This window comes from Gallinula chloropus (genome assembly GCF_964237585.1).
Source record: "Gallinula chloropus genome assembly, chromosome: 2".
In the NCBI taxonomy this organism is placed as follows: domain Eukaryota; kingdom Metazoa; phylum Chordata; class Aves; order Gruiformes; family Rallidae; genus Gallinula; species Gallinula chloropus.
This window is the reverse complement of record NC_140086.1, coordinates 15089779-15111541: the sequence shown is the minus strand read 5'-3', so window position 1 is coordinate 15111541 and position 21763 is coordinate 15089779. Positions and strand designations below refer to the sequence as shown.

Sequence of the window (21763 nt, the reverse complement as noted above, 5' to 3'; positions counted from 1 at the left end):
CCCGTGCCTCCTAATTAAACTTGTTTACAAATATTAAGAGCATTTTAAAAAAATGGAGATGTTCCTCAGCATGGCAAACAATAATAAAACAGTATATAGGAGCAGTTAATACCTGTTCTGGGTCTTGACCGTGGGTCAAACCACAATATTTAACTATAACATTATCTAAAAAGTATTATTGTTCAATCAGGAAGTTGTCTTTGACCAAAAGAAAAAAGAGATGACCATTTCCTTGCAGTGGAAACACTGGGTGTATCTGCAGCGCAGACTGCAGCACACTGAAGCTCCCCGTTATCCATGCCCAAGCCAGGCAGAAGCCAGCTCTGACTGGAACACGAGTGTGAATTTGCCCGTGTTAGGAAGCATGCCACAAGGCAGGATGTCTGCATGTATTCACTATCACCCAACTCTCAACATGGCTTCTGGATCAAATTGGCTCAGTTTGAGCACAGGGAAAGTGGATTACGTCTCACTGCAACCCAATATTAGTCAGGAATTCCTAAATGTTGATATGTATTGATATTTATTGATTCATATCAACCTTCACACTTTCATATACTGATGAGACATTCAGAGCAGTAAGGGCAGAACTGGAAGCTCACAACAAAACCACTCAGTTCCATGTGGAAGCACTTAACTAACTCCCAGGGAGGAGCACAAGCCCACGGGGTTAGGAATCTAGTTTTTGGAAAAGGAAGGGTAAGAGAGAGTGATGAAAGGCAGAGGAAGACACACATCTTCCTGTGAATGAATGTTATTGGTAAAGAATGAAGAGCCACTCCTGCTATCATTAGAGTACCTGTCTTGGAGCATTACACTGGAAAGGTAAGGTACAGACAGAAATTTATTTTCCAAGGAAGGAAATCCCTTTGACAGGCATTTTTTACTGTTCCATTATTTCATTTAGCAGTTAAATGATACTGAAAGGTACTTGATCTATTATTGATCCAAGCTAACACTGGAGCGCTTCTGAGCTATATGGATGGTCATGACAGTATAACAAATTCACCAAATACATCTCCTTATGAATCCCATATTCTAAGTGCTTTAAAAGTATAGGTTTTTACTCTCTCTTCCTGTTTTTGTGCAAAAGTCCAAACAAAAAGAGGAAAACTAATTGCACATAGATTTAATGAAAATTTTTATTCGTAAAACAGTCACTGAAATGTATTTTGGTTAATATGTTTGGTGGTTTTCCTTGCAGCAAGTGGTGAGCTCTAAGTTTTGTCACTACCACACATTTCTTTAAATTGCAGTGCAAAAATTGTATTATATTCTATGATATTGCATCTTCTTTAAAGCAAAATGCCTGAAAGATAAAGAACTATTATGTTGTTACCTGTTTAATCCAGTGGCGATACTCATTAACACCAAAGGTTTTTTTCATCCAAAGGCCATAAATATAACCAGAGATTCCCTTCAGCACCCATTCATCTGACCTATAATAAGAAAGAAGCATAAATTATATTACTTCAGAAGGTATTTTGTAAGGAGTGGTATTTCTGACCAGCTCAAAATAGCCACAAATTTCAGCAGGTTATATAACTTCTCTAAGTCAATAGGAGTCTGATGAGCTGTGAACCAATTTATGTAACTTGGCACCTGGACAGGACCGATGAAACTGAAAAGCCAGTGAAAACTGAATTTTTACCACAGAAGCCCAGATTAAAATATAAAATAAACCAAACTATTTCAGCTGAAACAATAACAATAAAAGAGAGGAAATGGACACTAAAGTTAAAACAACTGCTAATCTGTATGATCTTAATCCCTTGATAAACATCTCAATGCAATGCAAAAGGTTTGGACAGCAACTAGACAAAATACCTATGTCACAATTTGGTGGACACCCACGTACACATGGCTTTTGAGAGTTACGTTCTAAGAAAAATCAAGACAAAAGCTGAAAAATTATTATAAAATTGAATTTAAACAGAAGAATGACATACAGAGTATGATGAAGTGAATAAAATAAAGACACAGACAGAGGGAGTTGTTATAAGGGAGGAAAAAAATGTCTTCATAACGGAAGCAGACTAGAAATAAGGAATAGAGCAAGAAAAATTATAATAGTATAAACATCCAATTAACAACATGTTGGTTTCTTCTTTATTAGGCCAAGGATACTCTGGGACATACACTTTTGCCACAAAAAAAATGTAATGGGATCCTTTTGTCCCCAGTACAGGCAGTATACACAAAAGGCTTTAAAATAAGCACTGATCTGAATTGCAAGAGCCAGTTGGGGGAGATTTTCTGAAGGATGGAGTTATAGGCTGCTTACAATCCAAGGAATTTACCCACTAATTCCCACATTCCCCTCTCCGAACTTCTTTGTAACTCATTAGTTCTGTGCTCTACAAGTCCTTCCTAGGAAGGCTACTGCTCTTCATCCAGAACATCTGACAGAAATTTACTATGATAATAAAGAGTCTTGCCTCCAAATTTCCAGGTATCAAAGCACACTACAGCATTCAGTAGCAACAATTTCTGAGAGAAGACATGTTCAGTCTCTTTGGTCTTTAGAACCATTGTACCTTCCATTCCCACCTCAAACAACAACAAATTTTCATGGATTTTCATTTATTGAGCTGGTTTTATTTTTCTTCCTTTTTATTTCCCCCCTCTCTTTTTTCTACTGGTTCTGCTTCTCTTATTCTTCTGCTAAAATGCAACATGCACATTAAAATTTGAGTCTTCTAGATTTTCCCCGTTTTCTAGATAATGGTAAAATACTTACCAGGACATTCTGGATATAAAACATCCGAAGAACTGCTGGGCCAGGGCCTGTGCTAAGCACCTCCTTGTAAGTGGAGTTTCATCTATAATCATTGCGCTGTGCAAGAGATTTGTGCTGGACCCCCAGGAAATAAAAATAACATAATATGAGCACAGCTCCAAAGAAACAAAGGAGAGACCTTGCTTTAAAAGTCAAAGCAACTAAAATAATGCCTTCACTAGTTTTCCAATGGGATAGTAACATCTTTTTTATAAAACCCTTAATGCAGGCAGATCTCCTGCTATTATCATCTATATACAACTCTATAGATCCAAAGTAGTTTAACTGGTTAAACTCTTCTGCATTGCTGGGAACCCTATCCCAGCTACGAAAAACAAAACATAATTGAACTTTTGCACTTAATTTGATCTTAAATATTTCATGCATGGCCTTTCTAATTCAGAAAGAAAACCACTTAATTTTTTTTTCCTGAAGAAGATACAGACCCAACATCTTTATAAGAGATACAATTGGAAATTGTGTTAAAAGCCTGCAATGTCAGCAAAAGCCAGCCTTTTCAAACTACAAACCCAAAACTCAGGCTAGAAAAATAATAAAAGCTCCACTTATTTCTCAATAGTTGGATCTAGAGCTTCTAACTCTGTGGATTTAGAAGGTGTAATTTTCTCAAATACAAACCTGAAAATACTCATGGAAGCATAAGCAGCTACTTCAACATAAGCTTCATCTATAAAAACTGTCTTGAAACAGGAATACGGGTAACGGCAGGTAAGAATCTCCTCATAAAATTCAAATACCTCATGGAGGTACGACGTGGTATGTTTGAGCAATGGGAGAAGTTGTGGTAAACAAAAGTGAGTCACCTACAAACAAAGGAAAATTTGGTACAAGACTGACAAATACATTTAAATTCATAAATATCAAGTATACTACGTAACAGAAGAAAATCCCATAACACAACATAAACAAAGCTGCTGGAAATTTCACAGCAAAAAAAGCATTATCAAGCAGTGGATAATGACTATTATGGCAGAAAAGTGCACTGGGATGCCCAGCATAACTGTAACAGGAACAACAGGAAAACAATTTTTAGCAGACAACACAAATAAACCAATGCCTACCTAGTGATTTTAAAAGCACGTGACATTTTTCTTTGATTTTGCAATCCAATGTCTTTTGAAGATGTTTTTCTTTTATGTAGTAAAGAATTATCTCTTTTCAAATCACTTGAGCAGTACTACTGTTTATTACAGCTGAAAAAAGTGAACTTTGATACTACATTTTTTTTCCACAAACTTACAATGCAGCCAATGACACTGACTTCAGTGGTGACATAGGAATCAAATTGAGAATGACATGTAACTTCAATTTGCTCTACAGAAGTCAAACTCTACAGAAATTTATCAGTTTGGATTTTTTACAAATACCAACAACTGATTTTTTTTAACAGCTACTATCTTTCACAGACAAAGATGTCTTACCAGTTGAAGTCAAGAGAATACTACTGGTGAGGACTGAAATCTGATGTTTGCGTTTGCATCAAGAGAAACAGTGATTGCACAATCTTCCCCTATCATGATTTCAATACAAGAATATATGGGCCAGTCTTTATAAAGAACTGGTACCTTAAACTGCCTGTCAAGTCCACCCTCACCCAAATTGAAACTAGAGATGTAAATATAAACTGGTGGACTTCAATGTTAGGGCAGCAGTCTATTATGACTGAAAATTCTGTCAAATTTAGTTCAGAAGGCTACTCAATTGTGCAGCAACAGTTTTTATCTACGACAGCAATAGGATGGGTTTAAAGCTTTTTTAAGAGATATGCTGTTACCATAAATTAGCCCCATAAATTCAGGCATAAATGGAATTACTGCTCATTCAAAGGCTTTACTTGGGAGATAAATTCAAATACAGGCATTACTATTACTATTTTATCACATAACTGCACTAAGGGAGGTTGTATCTAGACATACCTGTATTTGACCAATGTATACTGGTTGGAACAACAAAAAAAAGTCACTAATTATTTATCAAAATAATAAAAAAGGAGGCTTCTATGAAGATTATTACCTCATGCATGTATGGATCAACAAGGATTTCAAAAGGTCCTATAGCCAAGGAGATATTAGAAGCTGCAGTTGGAATAGTCAGCATATAATGGAAAGTCTTCTTCCTCATATCGTGGGTATACACAGTTTCCACCAGATCTCCATTTGACACAGCCACCATTGCAGCATCTACAGTGTACTCAAGTTTCCAGGTACACAGCTCAGAATATGAATCCACACAGGGAAACCAAAATCTAGGGAAGTTAGGATTGGAGGAAAAATGGTTAACAATTATACTATAATACTTCTCTTCTTAAATCACAAACTGTTCTTAAATACTCTGAATCACAGAATGCTTTGGGTTGGAAAAGACCTCAAAGATCATCTATTTTCAGCTCCCTGCCATAGGCAGGGACACCCTCACTAGACCAGGCTGCCCAAAGCCCCATCCAGCCTGGCCTTAAAGCCTCCATGGATGGGGCTTCCACAACCTCTCTGGGCAGCCTGTGCCAGGGCCTCACTACTCTCATAATAAAGAATTTCTTTTTAACATCTAACCTAAATCTACCCTCTTACAGTTTATAGCCATTTCCCCTTGTCCTATCACTGCACTCCCACTTTCCTGTATGACTGCTTTAAGTACTGGTATGCCACAACTAGGTCACCCCAGAGCCATCTGTTCTCCAGACTGAACAAGCCCGATTCTCTCACCCTGTCTTCATAGGAGAGGTGCTCCAGCCCCTTGACCAACTTCATGGCCTCCTCTGGGCTCGGTCCAACAGCATTATGTCTTTCCTGTACTGCGGACCCCCGAACTGGACGTAGTACTCCAGGAGGGGTCTCACAAGAGCAGAGTAGAGGGGCAGAATCACATCCCTCGACCCACTGGTCACGTTGTTCTTGACCTGCTATAATTTTATGAAGCGCTACAAGTTTCTTTGCCATTACCTCCACTGAGCTATAAAGACCAGAAAAAAATTACTAACCATTACATCCTACTTCACATCAGTAAGCTCAGATTCACAGAATTTTAGGGGTCGAAAGGGGTCTCCAGAGATCATCGAGTCCAACCCCCCTGCTAAAGCAGGCTCCCTAGGACAGGTCGCACAGGCAGGTGTCCAGACGGGTCCTGAATATCTCCAGAGAAGGAGACTCCACACCCGCCCTGGGCAGCCTGTCCCCGTGCTCTGTAACCCTCACTGTAAAAAAGTTCTTCTGCATATTGGTGTGGAACTTCCTGTGCTCCAACTTGAAGCCATTGCCCCTTGCCCTGTCCCCACAGACCACTGAAAGACTCTGCCAGACTCTTTCCAGGTATCCCTGTCTTTTTTGTACCCTTTCTTTTTTATGATCCTTTCAAGCACAAATTAAGTTTTAGAATTTTTCAAACTTAAAGGAATTCAAAGAAAATATTTTTATTTCCTACACTTTGTGATTAAAAAGGAAATACAGTCTAACATTCAAAGACAGTTTTCTTACCTTGTAGAATTTTGGTAACCACAAGAAAAGACATGAGCCCCTCTTTCCGCCATGCTGCCCTCCATGTTGGGTACCACAAAATGAAGGCCTCCTTTTGGCTGGTCCAGAGAAAAGTTTATATGCACCTTCAGGACTTTTAACTCTGCAGCACCAAGACCGAAATTAGAGAAAATATATACAATTTACAGATAAGTTATTTCAGAGTAATCATCCAGTCTTTCAAGATCAGGTGTTTATTTCATTCTCATGGACTTCCAGGTCTGCTTACAAAGCACAGCTCAAAACCTTACAAAACTGAGACCTCTTAAGCATAAATTACAAGACATGAATTTATAAAACTCTTTATAATTAATAAAAGTTGGAATTGGAGTAACATTCCCTCTTCCAACTCCCTGATAGCAAAAGAATCTTTATACAGTGATTGTACCCTTACCATCTCCTTTGTACCTTGATGAAATAATTTTCTACAAAACCCGCAAGTTACAGGAACATTCTTAAAAGACATGTTACTGTCATTTGCAGTTTCTTAAAACCTCTTGTATAGTTAAAGGTTTTCCTGTAACTCTAAGTGTCTTTGCTTTGGTTTAGTTTCATAGAAATCTCACCTATGAATAGGCTGGCAAGAAAAGAAATTCAGGCGTATGGTGAAATTTATCCAACAAGTCTCACCATATTTTCACATCCAAACTTTGAAGAGAAGAATTATACCTGTATTTCCCCTTCCAGGTATGCAAGTAACACAACAAGAACTTAATATAAAGTGTCTCTCCCACTTTAAGGTGCATCTGACAACACTGCGTGAGTCAGCTTCACAATACAGTTGTTTTTTCTCTCTCACGGGTCTTATAAATCAATGGGAAAAACTCATTCAACCATATAAGAAAATCAATGTAAGAAACTAATAAATTCTATGTAAGGAAATAATCCATATTGGAGGGTAATTTATAAAAAGTTAGTTGTTCCAGGATCTGTATACTAGTTTATATAGCATACTTTTCACTATCAAAACAGTTTTAAACTAACCATTCTTCAAAGATGGAAAAAAATCAATACAGATTTTTAAACAACATGTACATAGGCATATCTTTTAATTTCTTTTCTTTATTAGCTCATGTATATCCTGTAAGCAGCTTCAGTTACTATCTGGTACCCATCATACCCTATACACCCACATCCTCAGGTACACTTCTGGGCTCATGACCAGCCAAGAGTTTGTTTATAAAAGGTGTGACCTTGCAACCACTTCTCCATATTATCAAGAAGCTTGAAGGTATTTTTCAGATTTCAGCTGGAAAGGCATAGGTGAGCAAAAAGGAAACTGTCACCACCATTTCACAATGTAATGCTATTTCTATCCGTTTAAATCTATTATCTTTCTATGCAAACTCATAGCTAACAACCCCATGGCATCTTAAATTTAGCTTTCAGTATGGTCTTTTTACTTTACCATCAACATGTTTCCACAGCTCCGAGGGAACCTTAATGCAGAGTTCTCCATTTCCAGCATCTGGGTCCACAGCACTGACTGCGGCAGCATAGGCATTGGAAAAATAGTTGAGATTCCTCCTGTCAGAAATACCCAGTTAATTCTTAAAGTACATGCTGAACTACAACATTCAGCTTTTGAAGTTACAGGATTTCTATACTGAATTTCATGGTGCATGTTCGACCAAGTATTTTTTTTGTGCATGTGTTTTTAAAGGAGTGAAGGGAAAAAGGAGGACTAAAAATTAGATTTCAAACCCAGGACTAAAGATTAGATTTCAAACCCAGAACTAAAAAATAGGCTCTTACAGAAGTGATGTATTACAGAAGTAATAATCCTCTGTAAATTAAATGAGAAATGCTCAATGCTCTTCACAATAAAAGTGATATTTCTGCTTATTGGAATAGCAGTTGTTGTTCTGGAAAAATTTGGATTAAATTTGTATATTTATTCTAAATATCTGCCTCCTCATATATTGCAGGTTTGCTTTTATGTTGCTTTTCCAAATGTAATAAGATTTTAGCTCAGCAACGGTATTTTTCTCTCGCTTAGCTTGATTGGAATAGTTTTACTTAATGCTCTTTTAAATATCACCTAAATACTTGATGCTAGAGGTTTTGATTTAATACATTCAAACACAGAAATACGTATTCTACTTTTTAGTCTCTAGAAACTTTTTTTTTAAATGCCATCACCATTTGGGATGCAGACACAATTGTTTTTGATCAGGTTTGAGCTGTAGCTGCTAACTGACTGCACATTTCATTCCAAAGTAATACCATCCCTTCAGTTATGGCTCAGATTAACTGCTTTCTTCTGAAATGCACAGGAATATGAGTGTCTGCTGTTACAGCCATTATGAGCAGGATGTCATCTTCTTATTATTCAATGCTGTTATGTTCAGATACCGGAGGACTGACCAGTCGAGTACAGAAATAACCCTGGTTTCGCAACTTCACACTCCAGTTTTATACTTTTTCAAAATGTTTTTTTAAATTCCGTAAAACAGGAAAGCAACACCTTTCTTAATTCTAATCCTCTAGTACACAAGAGTTCTTCAAAAGCTTGTACAATTCCATACCTGAGGAAGAAGTGTTTATATATAGATCACTTTTTCCTGAGAATTTCAAGCATTTAGATGTGTCCCACTGATGAATCCAACCACCGTGGCGGCACAGACGCAATCAAGCATAAAGCTATCTGCAGCGTTACTCAACCACAATGGAGTGCACTACCTTTTGGCTGCGTATTCCACTCTGCCATGGAATCTGAAGCCCACACAAAGCAGACATGATCTCATTTCAGGGTTTTACTTTCTTCTAACCATTCCCTATTCACCACCCACAGAGAAAATAGCATTCAACCCAAATTACAGCACCTAACTCGGAAGAATGAAGGCTAATTAACCATGCCATAATTATCCTCTAAGTCTCATCATGTCAAACACCATGCTTATATTCCCAGCCTTTCAGATCTAAAAGACTGCTAAAACACTGAAATATACTGAGAGCCTATTTTCATGCAGTTCTTGATCTTTGGCACCAATAGCGCACAAATTCCCTGGCACCTCTACCAAGACTAAGAATGTCAGGAGCTGTAAACTCGTCTACTTTGCTTGGAAGCATCTGAAAATAGGACATGAATAGTAAATGGGGGTATATGAGCAAATCCAACTTTTAATACATCAGCATTTTTTCCATTTTCATAGCTGAAGCATACCTAGAGATAGCATATAATGCCAACAAGTTCTAAAAGCACAAGGTTGAATTTGTATCCTGAAATATGCTATGACTTTGGCTATGGTTCCAGAACAATTCAAACCAATGTAAACTCCATCTGATGTGCTGCCTCCTAGTCTAAGTCATGCATTCGTGCTCCCTCAGTCATTAAGGAGACCACTGTTCATCTGACCCTGCAGCCGAAAGTGTGAAATAAATAAAGAAAACAGTTTGTCTTTTTTCAGACAATTTTCAGTTGGTTTAGCTCCCTGATCTGACATACTGAGGGGTCAAAATGCTACTACTAAGGAATGGGAGACTGTCAGTGGGATCATAACCATCCTCGCAGATGTTGCTTTCAGCTGTATTCAAACTGCATCCTAGGAAGGCAAGCAAATACCACCGGAAAAAAACCCTTTATAAAAAACCCCCCAAACCCAAGACTGCATAACCTAAAACTATCTTAGTAATTAAAGAAACTAGGGACAGAAAACATCAGTAACACTGTTAGATTGTAAAGTCTCAAAGTTTTAAATTTTAATCTAAACTGGTCCTGAAAATTCACAATTACTGACAGGGCATCCCTTTTCAATACATCAGAGAGAATTTGTTCCAAGTTTGAGGATCATGATGAGCTTGTGGTTATATTTTAACATCAATGGGTTCACTGACAGGAAAAGGTTACGATTTTACAGCAAGAAAGGTAGACTCCACAGGGCTTAACATTTATGGAAAACAGTCTATTCTGATATTTCTATTTTTGTGAAGTGTTCCAATTCAAATGTGTGATTCATTGTAAAAGGAATCCATTAAAGGCTTAGTAGCACAGATTAATTTTTTCATAGGTTGAACTATTCTCAGTAAACTGGATATGGCCATTTTAACAAAAACAGAGCACATGCCAAAAGTTACAGCCCAAGGAACAAAGATAAATTTTCCTAATGCTTAGCATAGACTGACAATGAAAAAGCAATATGCATTCATAGTTTTTCCTGGGAGAGACACATTTTATTATCAAAATTCACCCAAAACACTTCATTACAACCCAAGTGCATGCCTGTTGACTGACTAGAAATGAGCAATCCTGTGAAGACTTCTTTTCAAAGCTACTCATTAATTCCAAATACCTCCACGTCAACTTTTCATAGCATCTCTCACTACTAGCTGCAGCAGCGCCACTTAACTGCTACACAGCCCAAACATAGAGTCAATAATCCACTTTCTTCCTACAGTATTTAATATCAACTTGGAAAAACAAGTAATTCATTATTCTTTTCATTTACTATTGTATTTTGCTGTCCAGCCACAATTAGCAATTGGTTTTGGAGTCCAACCCCAAAATATATGATAGAGCATATACTATATATATTTTATAAAAATGTAATATGTACATATAAAAGTAATTTATAAGGCAATGATCTGAATCCTTGGCACACTGAAAAACCTACTTTTCATTCTAGCCCAAGGTTAAGCAAGGGCTTTGCCATCTCTTTCTTCAAAAATTCTTTACACCTCTGTTTATTTCTGACAAAGTCTATCATGAATTTACTAGATAAGCATCATACCAGTGAAAACAAGGAGTCTTCACTGCAGCAAAACACCACATGCTCAGTCCATCAGTACTTTTTTCTATTTTTCTGTGCACGGGCTCTACCACTGACATCACAGAAGACAGACTATTGCAATACACGCCCTGAAGGCTCCCAGATTGCTATTTCACAGATTACTGCTGCTTGTAAGTAAAGCAACAGGGAAGTTGGAGGAGTCTGAGGGGAGACCTCATTGTGGTCTATGGCTTTCTGATGAGGGGGAGCAAAGGGGCAGATGCCGATCTCTCTTTGGCAACCAGTGATAGAATGGTATGATGCTGCGACAAGGGAGGTTTAGGTTGGGTATTAGGAAGAGGTTCTTAACTGAGAGGGTGGTCAGGCTCCCCAGGGGAGCAGTCACAGCACTGAGCTTGGCTGAGTTCAAGAAGCATCTGGACAATTCACTCAGTCCCATACTCTGACCTGACTGCCCCTGTGTGGAGCCAGGAGTTGTATGTGATGATCCTTACGGGTCCCTTCCAACTCAAGATATTCTATAATTCTCTGATCAAAGTATTTTCATATTTGTAAAGTTTAAAAACTACAGGCTTTAAGTTAAAAAAAAAAAAACAAAAGCTGAACTAACGAATGAACAGGTCTACACTGCTGCAGGTTAAAATGACATAGAGAGTACTGATGTTCAGGACAGCAGCATGTGCACATCAGCTTGCTATGCAAAAACATCACTTCTTTTACACAGAAATAATAACAAAATGCAATAGCTTCTCAACTCTGCACCATAGTTGCCACACAAACATGGGAAACACATAACACACCAACAGCAGGATCATCACAAACTTCACTTATGACAGACTAAACAGCTGCATCAAAACTCCAAAACTTCGCTGCAGCTTTTAAACCGCTGACAGCTTTACCCATAGGATTAAGAAAATAAAGATCTCCTTTGCATGGCAGGAAGGGTGGAACTAGAAGATCTTTGAGGCTCTTCTGAGCCCAAACTATTGTAGAATTTTATGATTTGCCCATTTTTAACATAAAAGAGGATGGGATACAAGCAGTTGTCTCAGCAGTCAAAATACATGCCATGGTATTTCTGCATGATGCAGCCCAGAAAAATAAATCCCACTTCCCTTACATTGACAGAATTAAGAAAGCAACAATTTACAAGGACAAGAGGGAAGATAAAGAGGACAGAGGTGGCTGTAGTCACAACAAGAACAGCCCTAAAACGAGACCCACACAGACATTCTCCAACTGCATTTGCAGTCGTTGCAAGATTTCAAACTCTCCCTTAAAAGTATCAGCAAAATGGGATTCTCTGCCACCTTGTGTACACATGGTAAAACTATGTGAATTGTTTTATACCTTTATAGCACTGCTCAGATGTTTGCTCAGTCAGGGGAGAAGGGACTGCAGTTCATCCATCTATTCCGATATAAAAAAGCTATGATGTCTTGAAGCCTCAAGAGGAAATTACAAGATGGAAGACTGACTTTATTTCTACATAAAGCTTTAAAAATTCTTTCAGTTGTTACATGAAATTATGTTTTTGGACTGATGGATAAAATGGTAGTAGCATCAAAGTTGAAAATACGTTTGATGCAATCACTAAGGGTTTCTAATATTTCCTACAAAATTCATCAGTTTTATAGAGAAGTTTTTTTTGTCATTCAGAAGAAGTGACCATACACAGGACCAAAAACACGTTTCATATTCTACAGCACTGAAAATGTGAAGTGACAGATACCACGTATCAGTGATTTTTCCATCAATAGACAATAAAAACCTGAAAGTATTACTTGAACTGAGAACAAGTTGAATGTTCAAATTCAGAACACAAAGAGCTGACCAGACAGACCTCCCCCAAGGCGTAACAGAACATCATGGTCAGACAGGAACAATTTCAGACAGCTCTGCTTGTATTTCGTAGACAAAGCTCTCTCTAATTTTGGCTTTCTCAACACTCTTAACTATGTTTTCTTGTACGCAAAAAATTTGCAAAGCAAGAAGCAATTGATGACTTCACTTGACCTTCACCTCATACAAGCAAACATACCCTCTCAAGTCACGGATGCTGGAGCAAATCTTTCCAAAGAAAAAATCACAGTAAATTTAAATACAAAATTTTCCAATTTTGACTGAATTCTCTTGCTAATGGAATAAGAAGTCTTTACAATATTTTAACTTTGATTAAAAAGTTATGAAAGAATCCATTAAATTAAAACCTTTTTCTACATACTTTGTGTTCTTTTAGAAATCAACATTTATGAAAACTAAAAGCATTATCAAAAGCAAGAAAATGTATACAAAGCCCTACAACTTGAATGACGTATTTTCTATACTCCACAGGAAAGAGTAAAGATACATACCAAATTCTTTTAAATAAACAGGTTGCTAAGAAACATCTTAATTTCACATTTACTAGTTCAATAGACTACCAAAGAAAGCCATACAAAAGCTGACCATCCCTGTAACATCAGAAACAAATCTGATGATTAATCTGTGTCTTGTTCAAAATAATTGATATTCCTAGTTCAGCTGCAAGGGTACAAAGGACATCATCCCTAAACTCACCATAACAAACCACAGCTTGGAAGAGATGACTAGTGGAGTAGTGGCTGATAGATATAGACAACTGCAAACCATTGCTGTTTCTAGCAGCAGCTCTTCATAAAGAAGGTCAAAGGGAAGCCACTGGCAAATTTTTGTATTTTTTTAGTTACTAATTCTAGAGTTTTTAGATGACTAGTATCTCCGTTTGTAATTCTGCCTTAAAAGCAGAGATGCTGTAACTTGATACCAAATTGCATCCAGGTATTTAGATGGAAAAAAATGCACCTCTCAGGTAATGTTGTAACCTGTGTGTAGCCTTTTGCTTCTGAGACAAAGAACAGAGGCCTACCACATTTTCATTAAGAGTATTTGGGGACCTCTTTCATAACTATGAATAGCACAGAAGTTAGAGCATACAGAGAGTTTCTATTAAGTTTGTTCAAACAGCAAAGTGAAAACCTGCATCAGTGAACACCACAGGCCACTGGAGCACTGTGAGACAGTATTTCACTTTACCTGCATTGTGCTCAAATTTCATTCACTATCTTAAACAGGGTAATATAAAAAAAACCCGATGATGTTCAATTAGGACGCTACTCAAAGAAACTGACTTTCTCCACAAAATTATACATTTCCCTCTCCTGATCCCTTTCTTAACATAAGGGAGTGTTCATTCCAAAAATTTTAAGTGGCGCTCCTTTCCCAGATCTTCTGGAGGTCATGTGGTCCAACCCTTCTGCTAAAGCTGGGCCACAATCATCAGGCAAAGTGTCCCACTGCTCACTCACCCTCACAGTAAGAAGGTGTTTGCTGATGTTCAGAGGCAACCTCCTGTGTTTCAGTTTGTACCTCTGGTCTTGTCAGTGGACACAAGTTAAATTACATGAAATTACACCTGAACACAAGAAAATGCTTTTCTATTCTGCAGGTCATCAAATATTGGGGCACGCTGCCCACAGAGACTGCAGTTTCCATCCTTGGAGATACTCAAAAGACAACTGAACGCAGCCCTGTGCTCCAGCTGACCCTTCTTAAGCAAGGGGGTTGCGCTCCTTGATTTCAATAGGTCATTTCCAGCCCAAAGGACTCTTGTGAATTTATATCAGCCACCACTAAACACTTACACTACAAGTTCTTTAACAATTTAGCAATCTGTAAATTTAACCAAGCCAGCAAAAAGATGTGAGAACACAAACATAGTTTCAGTAAAATCAAGAGAGTGATGGTTCTGTGGGGCAAAGAGATATGAGATTTTTATCAATGTCTCTTCCATACCATTGCCCCAAAACACGTAAGAAAGTCCGTGTTTTTAAACTTGCTCCTCAGTATCAGATGGTCAACAAATCTGAAACTTCTCCTTTCAAATTTCAAAGTGAGCTTCGAAAACAGTCTGGGACTTATTCTCTATGATGCTAACAAATAATGTAAGTTTGATTCCTTAGAAAAGACCAAAAGGTTCATTTTCTAACTCCTCAGAACAATTACAGCTCCATCCCTCTCCCAAATGGGGATTCTGAATTTTTGATTTCCCAAGCAATAACAACAACAAAAAAAGTCAAGTCACAAACCAGACAGGAATTACAGACTTAATAGGATCAAGTGGTTCAGTATCAGGGCTCAAACAAAATTTCAGCACTCTGATAGGCAATTCAGTGTTCTTTATAAATGAACATTGTATTTGCAAGCTGAATCACTGACACTCCCACATAAATGATGAACAGAGGAACACAGGGTGCCTGCACAAATCCAAGGATGTGTACCTTAGGATAAGAAGTAGCACTTGCATCTCAGTAACTGAACAGGAGTTCTCTGCAGACAACAGTCAGACAAGTTAAGAAAGGTTTAACCTTAAAACTGAGATGGGCTAAGAAACATCTCAAGGTTATTAGCCACTAAGCAATGAATAGACACCCTCTTCTAGATCTAGCTACATGCTCTGAGAATTCCACTCCTCTCAAATCTAACCAGCAGGACTGTATGAACTCCCTGAAGTTTGCTTCCAAATCAGTCTAGCTAGTTCCTATCTGCCACCACCAGCTACCTGAGTTAACCATGGTGGCACAGCCTCTGAAGCTGCTTACTCAGCCTTCTCCATCTTTCCAGCTAGCAAACCTTGGTGCAATCACTGCCAGAGGGGAAGTGACAAGTAACTTACAGACAGCATTAAAGATCTTATTTTAGTAATCCAATAGTTAACCTGATACAGTCACATGATTTTCTTTATTCCTATTATTTGTTTCAAAGTAATAAGCTAATTACATCTAAGACTATCTAAACATACTTAACAAATTCGGAAACAATTAGAGAATTGTATTAGGAAAATGGGAATGTATCAATATTCTTACATTTAAGAATAGAAAGTGTGATCATCTAATCTGACATTACACATCATAAAAACCAGGACCACTTTTGGAGCACAAATTATCATAACATAATAGTTTTGTTTTATATAATATATACGGATGCAACCAAACTGATTTAACCAACTGTGCTGGAGTAAGAAATAAACAAAAAAGAAAATACAAAAAAAAATATCCACAAACCCCAAAACTAGAGGCACTCCTGTCATGTGAATGTAGTTGCCCCACTGTAAATTGACCTCTACAAGAATGTACATAAAATGCTACTACCACAGTAATGTAACCAAATTTTCTTTAAATAAATGAATGTAAAAGCTGGGCACAGATAAACATGGGTCCATCAAAGAGAAAACATTTTAGCCAAAGATATTTCCTTACCAGGGAAAAAACACAGGAGAACGATAGTTGCCTAATGTACCGAGAACACTACTAGCATCCACTCTTTTCTCCACAGAGTACTTTTCTAAAAGTTTCTGATACTTTTACAAAACATTACAAAGAAGTGTTAGCAAAAGAAAGTCTACAGAAGAAGATGAGGAGGATAAGAGTGGAAATCATTGCTGCAAGCTTCACCATGCCAAAAGTTAATTGTTTCTGTCTGAAACTTCTGTTACGATCAGGAAATTGCCAGGCAAAACCTGCCAGTGCAACAAGACAGGTCACGGTTAACAGTCAGAGAAGACACTACAAGTGCAGAGTTTTAAACACATCACTTACTGCTTTGACTCATGGTGACAAACCTCCAGCGTTGGATCATTATAGATGAAAGCTGCTTCTAAGTCGTTGACTCTTACTCGGTAAATCCGGCACTGTTTACTGTTCAGTTTGATTCTATTCAGGTTTGCGACGGTGGGAAATATTGTCAGTTCCACATAACCCTACAAAAACACAAATCAAAACCTTCTATAAAATCTTTATCAACTCACAAATTAGAGATACATTTTTTAAAGAAATCCTACCTTATTAATGCATTTCAAAGGAAAATATGTTAATACTTCTATTTATTTATATTACTCAATTATACAGATTATTCTCTAAATTGTATCTAAATTTATTTAAATGTTTTTATTTAAAAAGGAAATCGGTTTGATGTTTTGGTATCTAGAACAAATTTTTCTTTTATATCATTTAATGGGTGAATTTTCCCAGATGTGAAACAGAACAAAACAAAACACTTCAAATTGCCATCAATCATGCTTGTTTTGCTGGAAATGATCTGCCTTGTTGACTAGGTATCACATTGCTAACATCACCATGGTTTTTACCACTATGTTGCAGGTTTTGGTTTCTGAGCTTGAGACAATGATTTTTAAAACCTAAGCAGAATCCATTCTGGCAGACATCTACATTCAGAAAAAGCCTCCAAAACTTCCAAAAATCACAAAAATCTCTCCAAAGCCCCATCAAACCCCCATATAAGCTTGAAAACTCTCTAACCCTACTCCTAACCTCTGCTAACACTATATCACACATCAATTGCAAATTGCTTTGTAACATTATTTGCAATGCAGTGACCTTTTTTTACAAAGCTTTTCCTTACAGAGATTATAACGTTCCCAATTGGAAGGTATTTTATTTCATGCATCTCAAGGGATGACAGATTTACAAGAGGCATCAGATTGGAAAGTATAAATTATAAAGAAGCTAAAGATCATCATTATCTGGTGTGTTCAGTTGTGTCCTCTAAAAGCACAAAGAAAACCCAGACTTTTACTTTCTGCTTTCACATTTTATTAAAAATACTTACTACAACTGACTTTCTCTGAAAATTTATGTTGTTGATACAAACTACCTGGTGAGTCGTGCTGAAAAAAAAAAGAAAAAAAAATTAAGGTTTTACATAAATACCAGCATTTAAGTTATTATTTTAACCCAGTGTTAACAAAATAGAGCTCGCATACAGCATGTATCTGCATATAGATAAATAATGCATATAGCAAAAATTTATATAAGAAGAATTCACAATGGTCTAAACCTCTTATGTGGTCCAAAACAAATAACAATTACAAGTTGCACACAATATCAGAAAAGTTCCAATAAAATCAAAGTACAGTATCACACTGGTATGAATATTACTAGCAACACAAGAAGAAAACAACATTGCTTTTGAAGATCACGTTAAGATTATGTAAAAAAATAGTATTATTAATGGCACAGGATCAAGTTCTGACACTTTAGTGATGTGCAGTATTAGGAACGGCACACAGCTGTAATATTTGCAATCAGAGATGTGTGGAAAATTTAGCTGGTGAGCTGTCACTCAATTTATGTAAGCAGGTATTATACATGAAATAAGACACAGGACGTTCAATTCATACATTATAAGAATGTATTATTTTAAATAATGGTTATACATTAGTCATGACAGGTATTTTAAACAAGTCAAATGTTTTTGCCTAAATTCTGAATGATGTATTAGAGATCCTGATAAATAAAACTCTGATTTAAAAAAATGAAGACAAATAAAAATTTCAACTTTTTAAAACTTCACAAGTTATTTATTTTTTCACCACACTTCTGAGGAGTGTTTTTCATGACTCAACACACAACCTCGTTGGAATTCAACTTCTATGCCACATCACATATTATATGCACATACTCATGTATCCTGTGAATTAAAACGTGACTTTGCTTCAGTTGAGCAGCTTCAGTAAAAATTCCTATGACAGAATGCTAACATCTAGTATCAGGTGATGGATTTAAACACTACCTACATATTAAAATCTGTATGATAACAAGAGTGATTCTATTTAGAAATACATTTGTTACACATATATAAAGAAATCCAGGAGTTATAAAACATATATACATAAAAATCCAATGCAACCCACTTTACAGGTTGGTTACAACCAAAGTAATTTATGTGTAAAAATGACAATTTGCTTAAAAAAGCTGTTTGCTGCAACTGTAAGAATTTACATATATAAAACAGCCCTTAAGTCAAAAGGGCTTTGACATAGCAGTAAGAATGAAACCAGGACACATGGTCTGTAGTGCTGGTACTGTGTGGAAAGATACCCAAGGTTTGAAGAGCACAGTGTAAGTAACTTTATGAGACTGCATAATGACAGATTCACTGTCCATGAGTGAGTCCGTTTACACAATAAAACATACACCTACAATACACATTTTCCAAGTGTAAGCTAAACCATATGCAATAGTGACAGCCTTCTCAGGTCAGTAATGACTGATCAGCCTGTGGCACGATTTAAATGGGGATCGGTCTCAAGTATTTAACAACTTTAAAAAAAAAATTGATACTTATAATTTATATGGCCTCGGGCTCTCAAATCCTTTGTCTCCTTTCTTCCTATTCATCCTGGACAGCAACACTAAACACACATCGCTGACCGTCAGACTGGCATCAACATCACCCTTGCTTGATGGGTCCTTCGGTTTTCCCCTGTGCCAGGTCGCATTTGATCACACATCTCCCCTGCGGGTCTGCGGCTCCCAGCAGTCAGGCATCTTCAGGTGGAACCAGCACGAGTTATAAACCACATTCAGTCTTTCGACAGAACCCTTTGCGGGTGCAGCACGCAACCCCTCTCCTCCCCGCGGCAACGGTACCAGTTCAGAGGCACTGCGTGCTTGCCTTGCGCTGGGACCAGGGAAATCACCGGCTCGACAGGCAGCGGGGCTGGGAGCTACTGACTCGGGAAGGCCAGGCGCGGCCGAGGGCTCCCCGCTCCTGGGGCCGCCGGCTGGGGCTACACCCTCCGCCGACAGCCGTGAGAGACGCTGCCGGGGGGCGAGGGAGAGTGGGCCGGGAGCGGGGAGCGCAGGCGCCGCCACAGACCCCCACCTGCGGCCCGGCCTTATCGTCGCTCCGGGCGGCGGCTGGGCTGGGGGCTCCCACGGCTCGCTGTCGTCCAGGGAAGTCGGCTGGGGCCGGCCGGCATGGAGGGCTGGGCGCACCGGCACGGCGCGGGCTCTCCAGGCCGCGCGAAGCTCCTGTCAGCAGCGGCCCCGCCGGGGCCCGCCAACGCTCCCCGCCGCCTCAGCGGCCGCCATTTTGCTCGTACCCTTTGACCCCTGACGGTTGAAAGGTCACAGCCTGCTCGACGCAACTTTAAGGCTGGGAAGTCTTTTGGAACCCCCTTTGTCAGAGGGGTGCTGCGCCCACCAGAGGCAGCCGTAGGAAAAAGGGAAAAAATAAAATGAAAAAAAGAAAAATTCTTTCAAAGGACGTGTGCGGGGTCGGGGGTCAGGGACTTGTGCGCATGCGCGCTGCCGGCCTCTCGCGTGGGCACAGGCAGGCGCAGGCCCCGCCCAGGGTGGGCGTGAGCTGTTGGGCGCGCGGCAGCGTTAGCGGGGTGGGCCTCGGCCCTGTTTCCTGCCCGGGGGAAGCACTTCCTCGCTGGGTCCGGCTCCCTCGGGAAGCCTGGGGCAGCGTGCGAGGCACGGGCCCGTAGAACAGCCGCTCGGTTCCGAGTCCGGCGTTTGTTTCAAGCTCCGTAGTGGCCGCAGCTGTCAGCTGGCTGGGGAGTGCAGCTCTCGCCTCAGGGCGCGGCGGGCTGGCAGCGTGCGGTGGCTGCGCCTCTGCAGGCAGCGAGCTGGGCAGCGCGGGGCAGTTTGAAAGGCTTAGAGCACAAGGAGCAGCTGTGGGAACTCGGGGTGTTTAGGCTGGAGAGGAGGAGGCTGAGGGGACAGCTTAATGCTTTGTATCCCTTACTGAAAGGAGCTTGGTGCCAGGTGGGGGTCAGCATCTTCTCCCAGGTAGCAAGAGGTAATGGTCTCAGGTTGCTCCAGGGGAGATTTGCATTGGGTCGTTGGAAAAATTTCTTTGCCAGAGGGTTTGTCAGTCACTGGAACAGGCTACCCAGGAAAGTGCTTGAATCCCTATTTAAAAGGTATTTAGAAGAAGTGCTGCTTAGGGACATGGTTCAGTGGTGACTTGGCAGTATTGGGTTTACTTGATGATCTAAAAGGTTTTTTTCCAGCTGAAATGATTCAGTGGGTCTGTTCTCTGATTCTGTGCCCAGCTGCTGCTGCTAGACCCACTGGAGACCTTCAGGCAGATCTCAGCTGTGCCTGTTACTGAAGGGTTATGCACACATGAGCCTCTTGCTGCCTGCACTTGCACTAGGGAAGCTCGCTGGACTGACAGCTACTTAAATGTACTCAAGGGCGGAAACCAAGTATTGTTGAACTTCCTTTGGGGCCAAATTCAAGGCTGTGCCCAACACAGACTCCCAGGAAGTACCAAAACAGCTCTGACTACTTTCAAATCAAATAAGGATTTAAGTCAGTAACAACTGCTGGAAGCATCTTCCTTCCCACTGCGAGCAGGCTGTGGAGTGTCTAGTCATTCTACCAGGGGGACACAGTACAAAGTTTCTTCATAACTTAGATTTGTTTGTTGTAAGCAAGTTTCGATTCCCTTACTTGAAGTTAAAATAAATGCTTGCAGCTAATGGAGTTAGTCCTTCCAGCATCAGCAGTCCCTGAAATTCTGAAAGCATCACCTCATTCTGACTGCCTGACAAAACAGCTCAGAAACTCTGTGGACATGTACAGTGATTGCACATGCAAAAAATAATGAAGATAAATCTGAATCATTACCTGGGTATTACGATACAGCTCCATTCCTGTAATACTTAAATTCTTACTTGTTTCACAGACAAATTCCAGTGTAAATATACAGTGTTGTATCACAGACCACAAGACTACAAAGCGGCCTTTTGTATTTCAACTAAGGAACCTTGTATGATGTGATGGAATTTATTTCCAATGCTTTTGCATTCGCTGTACCCTTGGTGTCTAAGAGGGAACCTCCTGGTGCTGTGGAAAGGACCAACAGCTGCTGAACTCAGGCCCTAAGCC

General features: G+C 39.2%; 1 protein-coding gene across 1 annotated transcript in view; it reads right to left on the bottom strand.

Moving 5' to 3' along the window:
* TAF2 (TATA-box binding protein associated factor 2) overlaps nucleotides 1-19255 on the bottom strand; it is a gene marked incomplete at its 5' end in the record, with an annotated part of 61294 nt that extends 42039 nt beyond the window's left edge. Inside the window, 9 exons of the mRNA XM_084280258.1 lie at nucleotides 1340-1439; nucleotides 2741-2854; nucleotides 3419-3603; nucleotides 4814-5045; nucleotides 6271-6412; nucleotides 7718-7836; nucleotides 16655-16815; nucleotides 17685-17742; nucleotides 19206-19255. Of these exons, the coding sequence (XP_084136384.1) occupies nucleotides 1340-1439; nucleotides 2741-2854; nucleotides 3419-3603; nucleotides 4814-5045; nucleotides 6271-6412; nucleotides 7718-7836; nucleotides 16655-16815; nucleotides 17685-17742; nucleotides 19206-19255 (1161 nt within the window). The remainder of the gene's footprint in view (nucleotides 1-1339; nucleotides 1440-2740; nucleotides 2855-3418; nucleotides 3604-4813; nucleotides 5046-6270; nucleotides 6413-7717; nucleotides 7837-16654; nucleotides 16816-17684; nucleotides 17743-19205) is intronic.
* Nucleotides 19256-21763: the final 2508 nt, after the last annotated feature.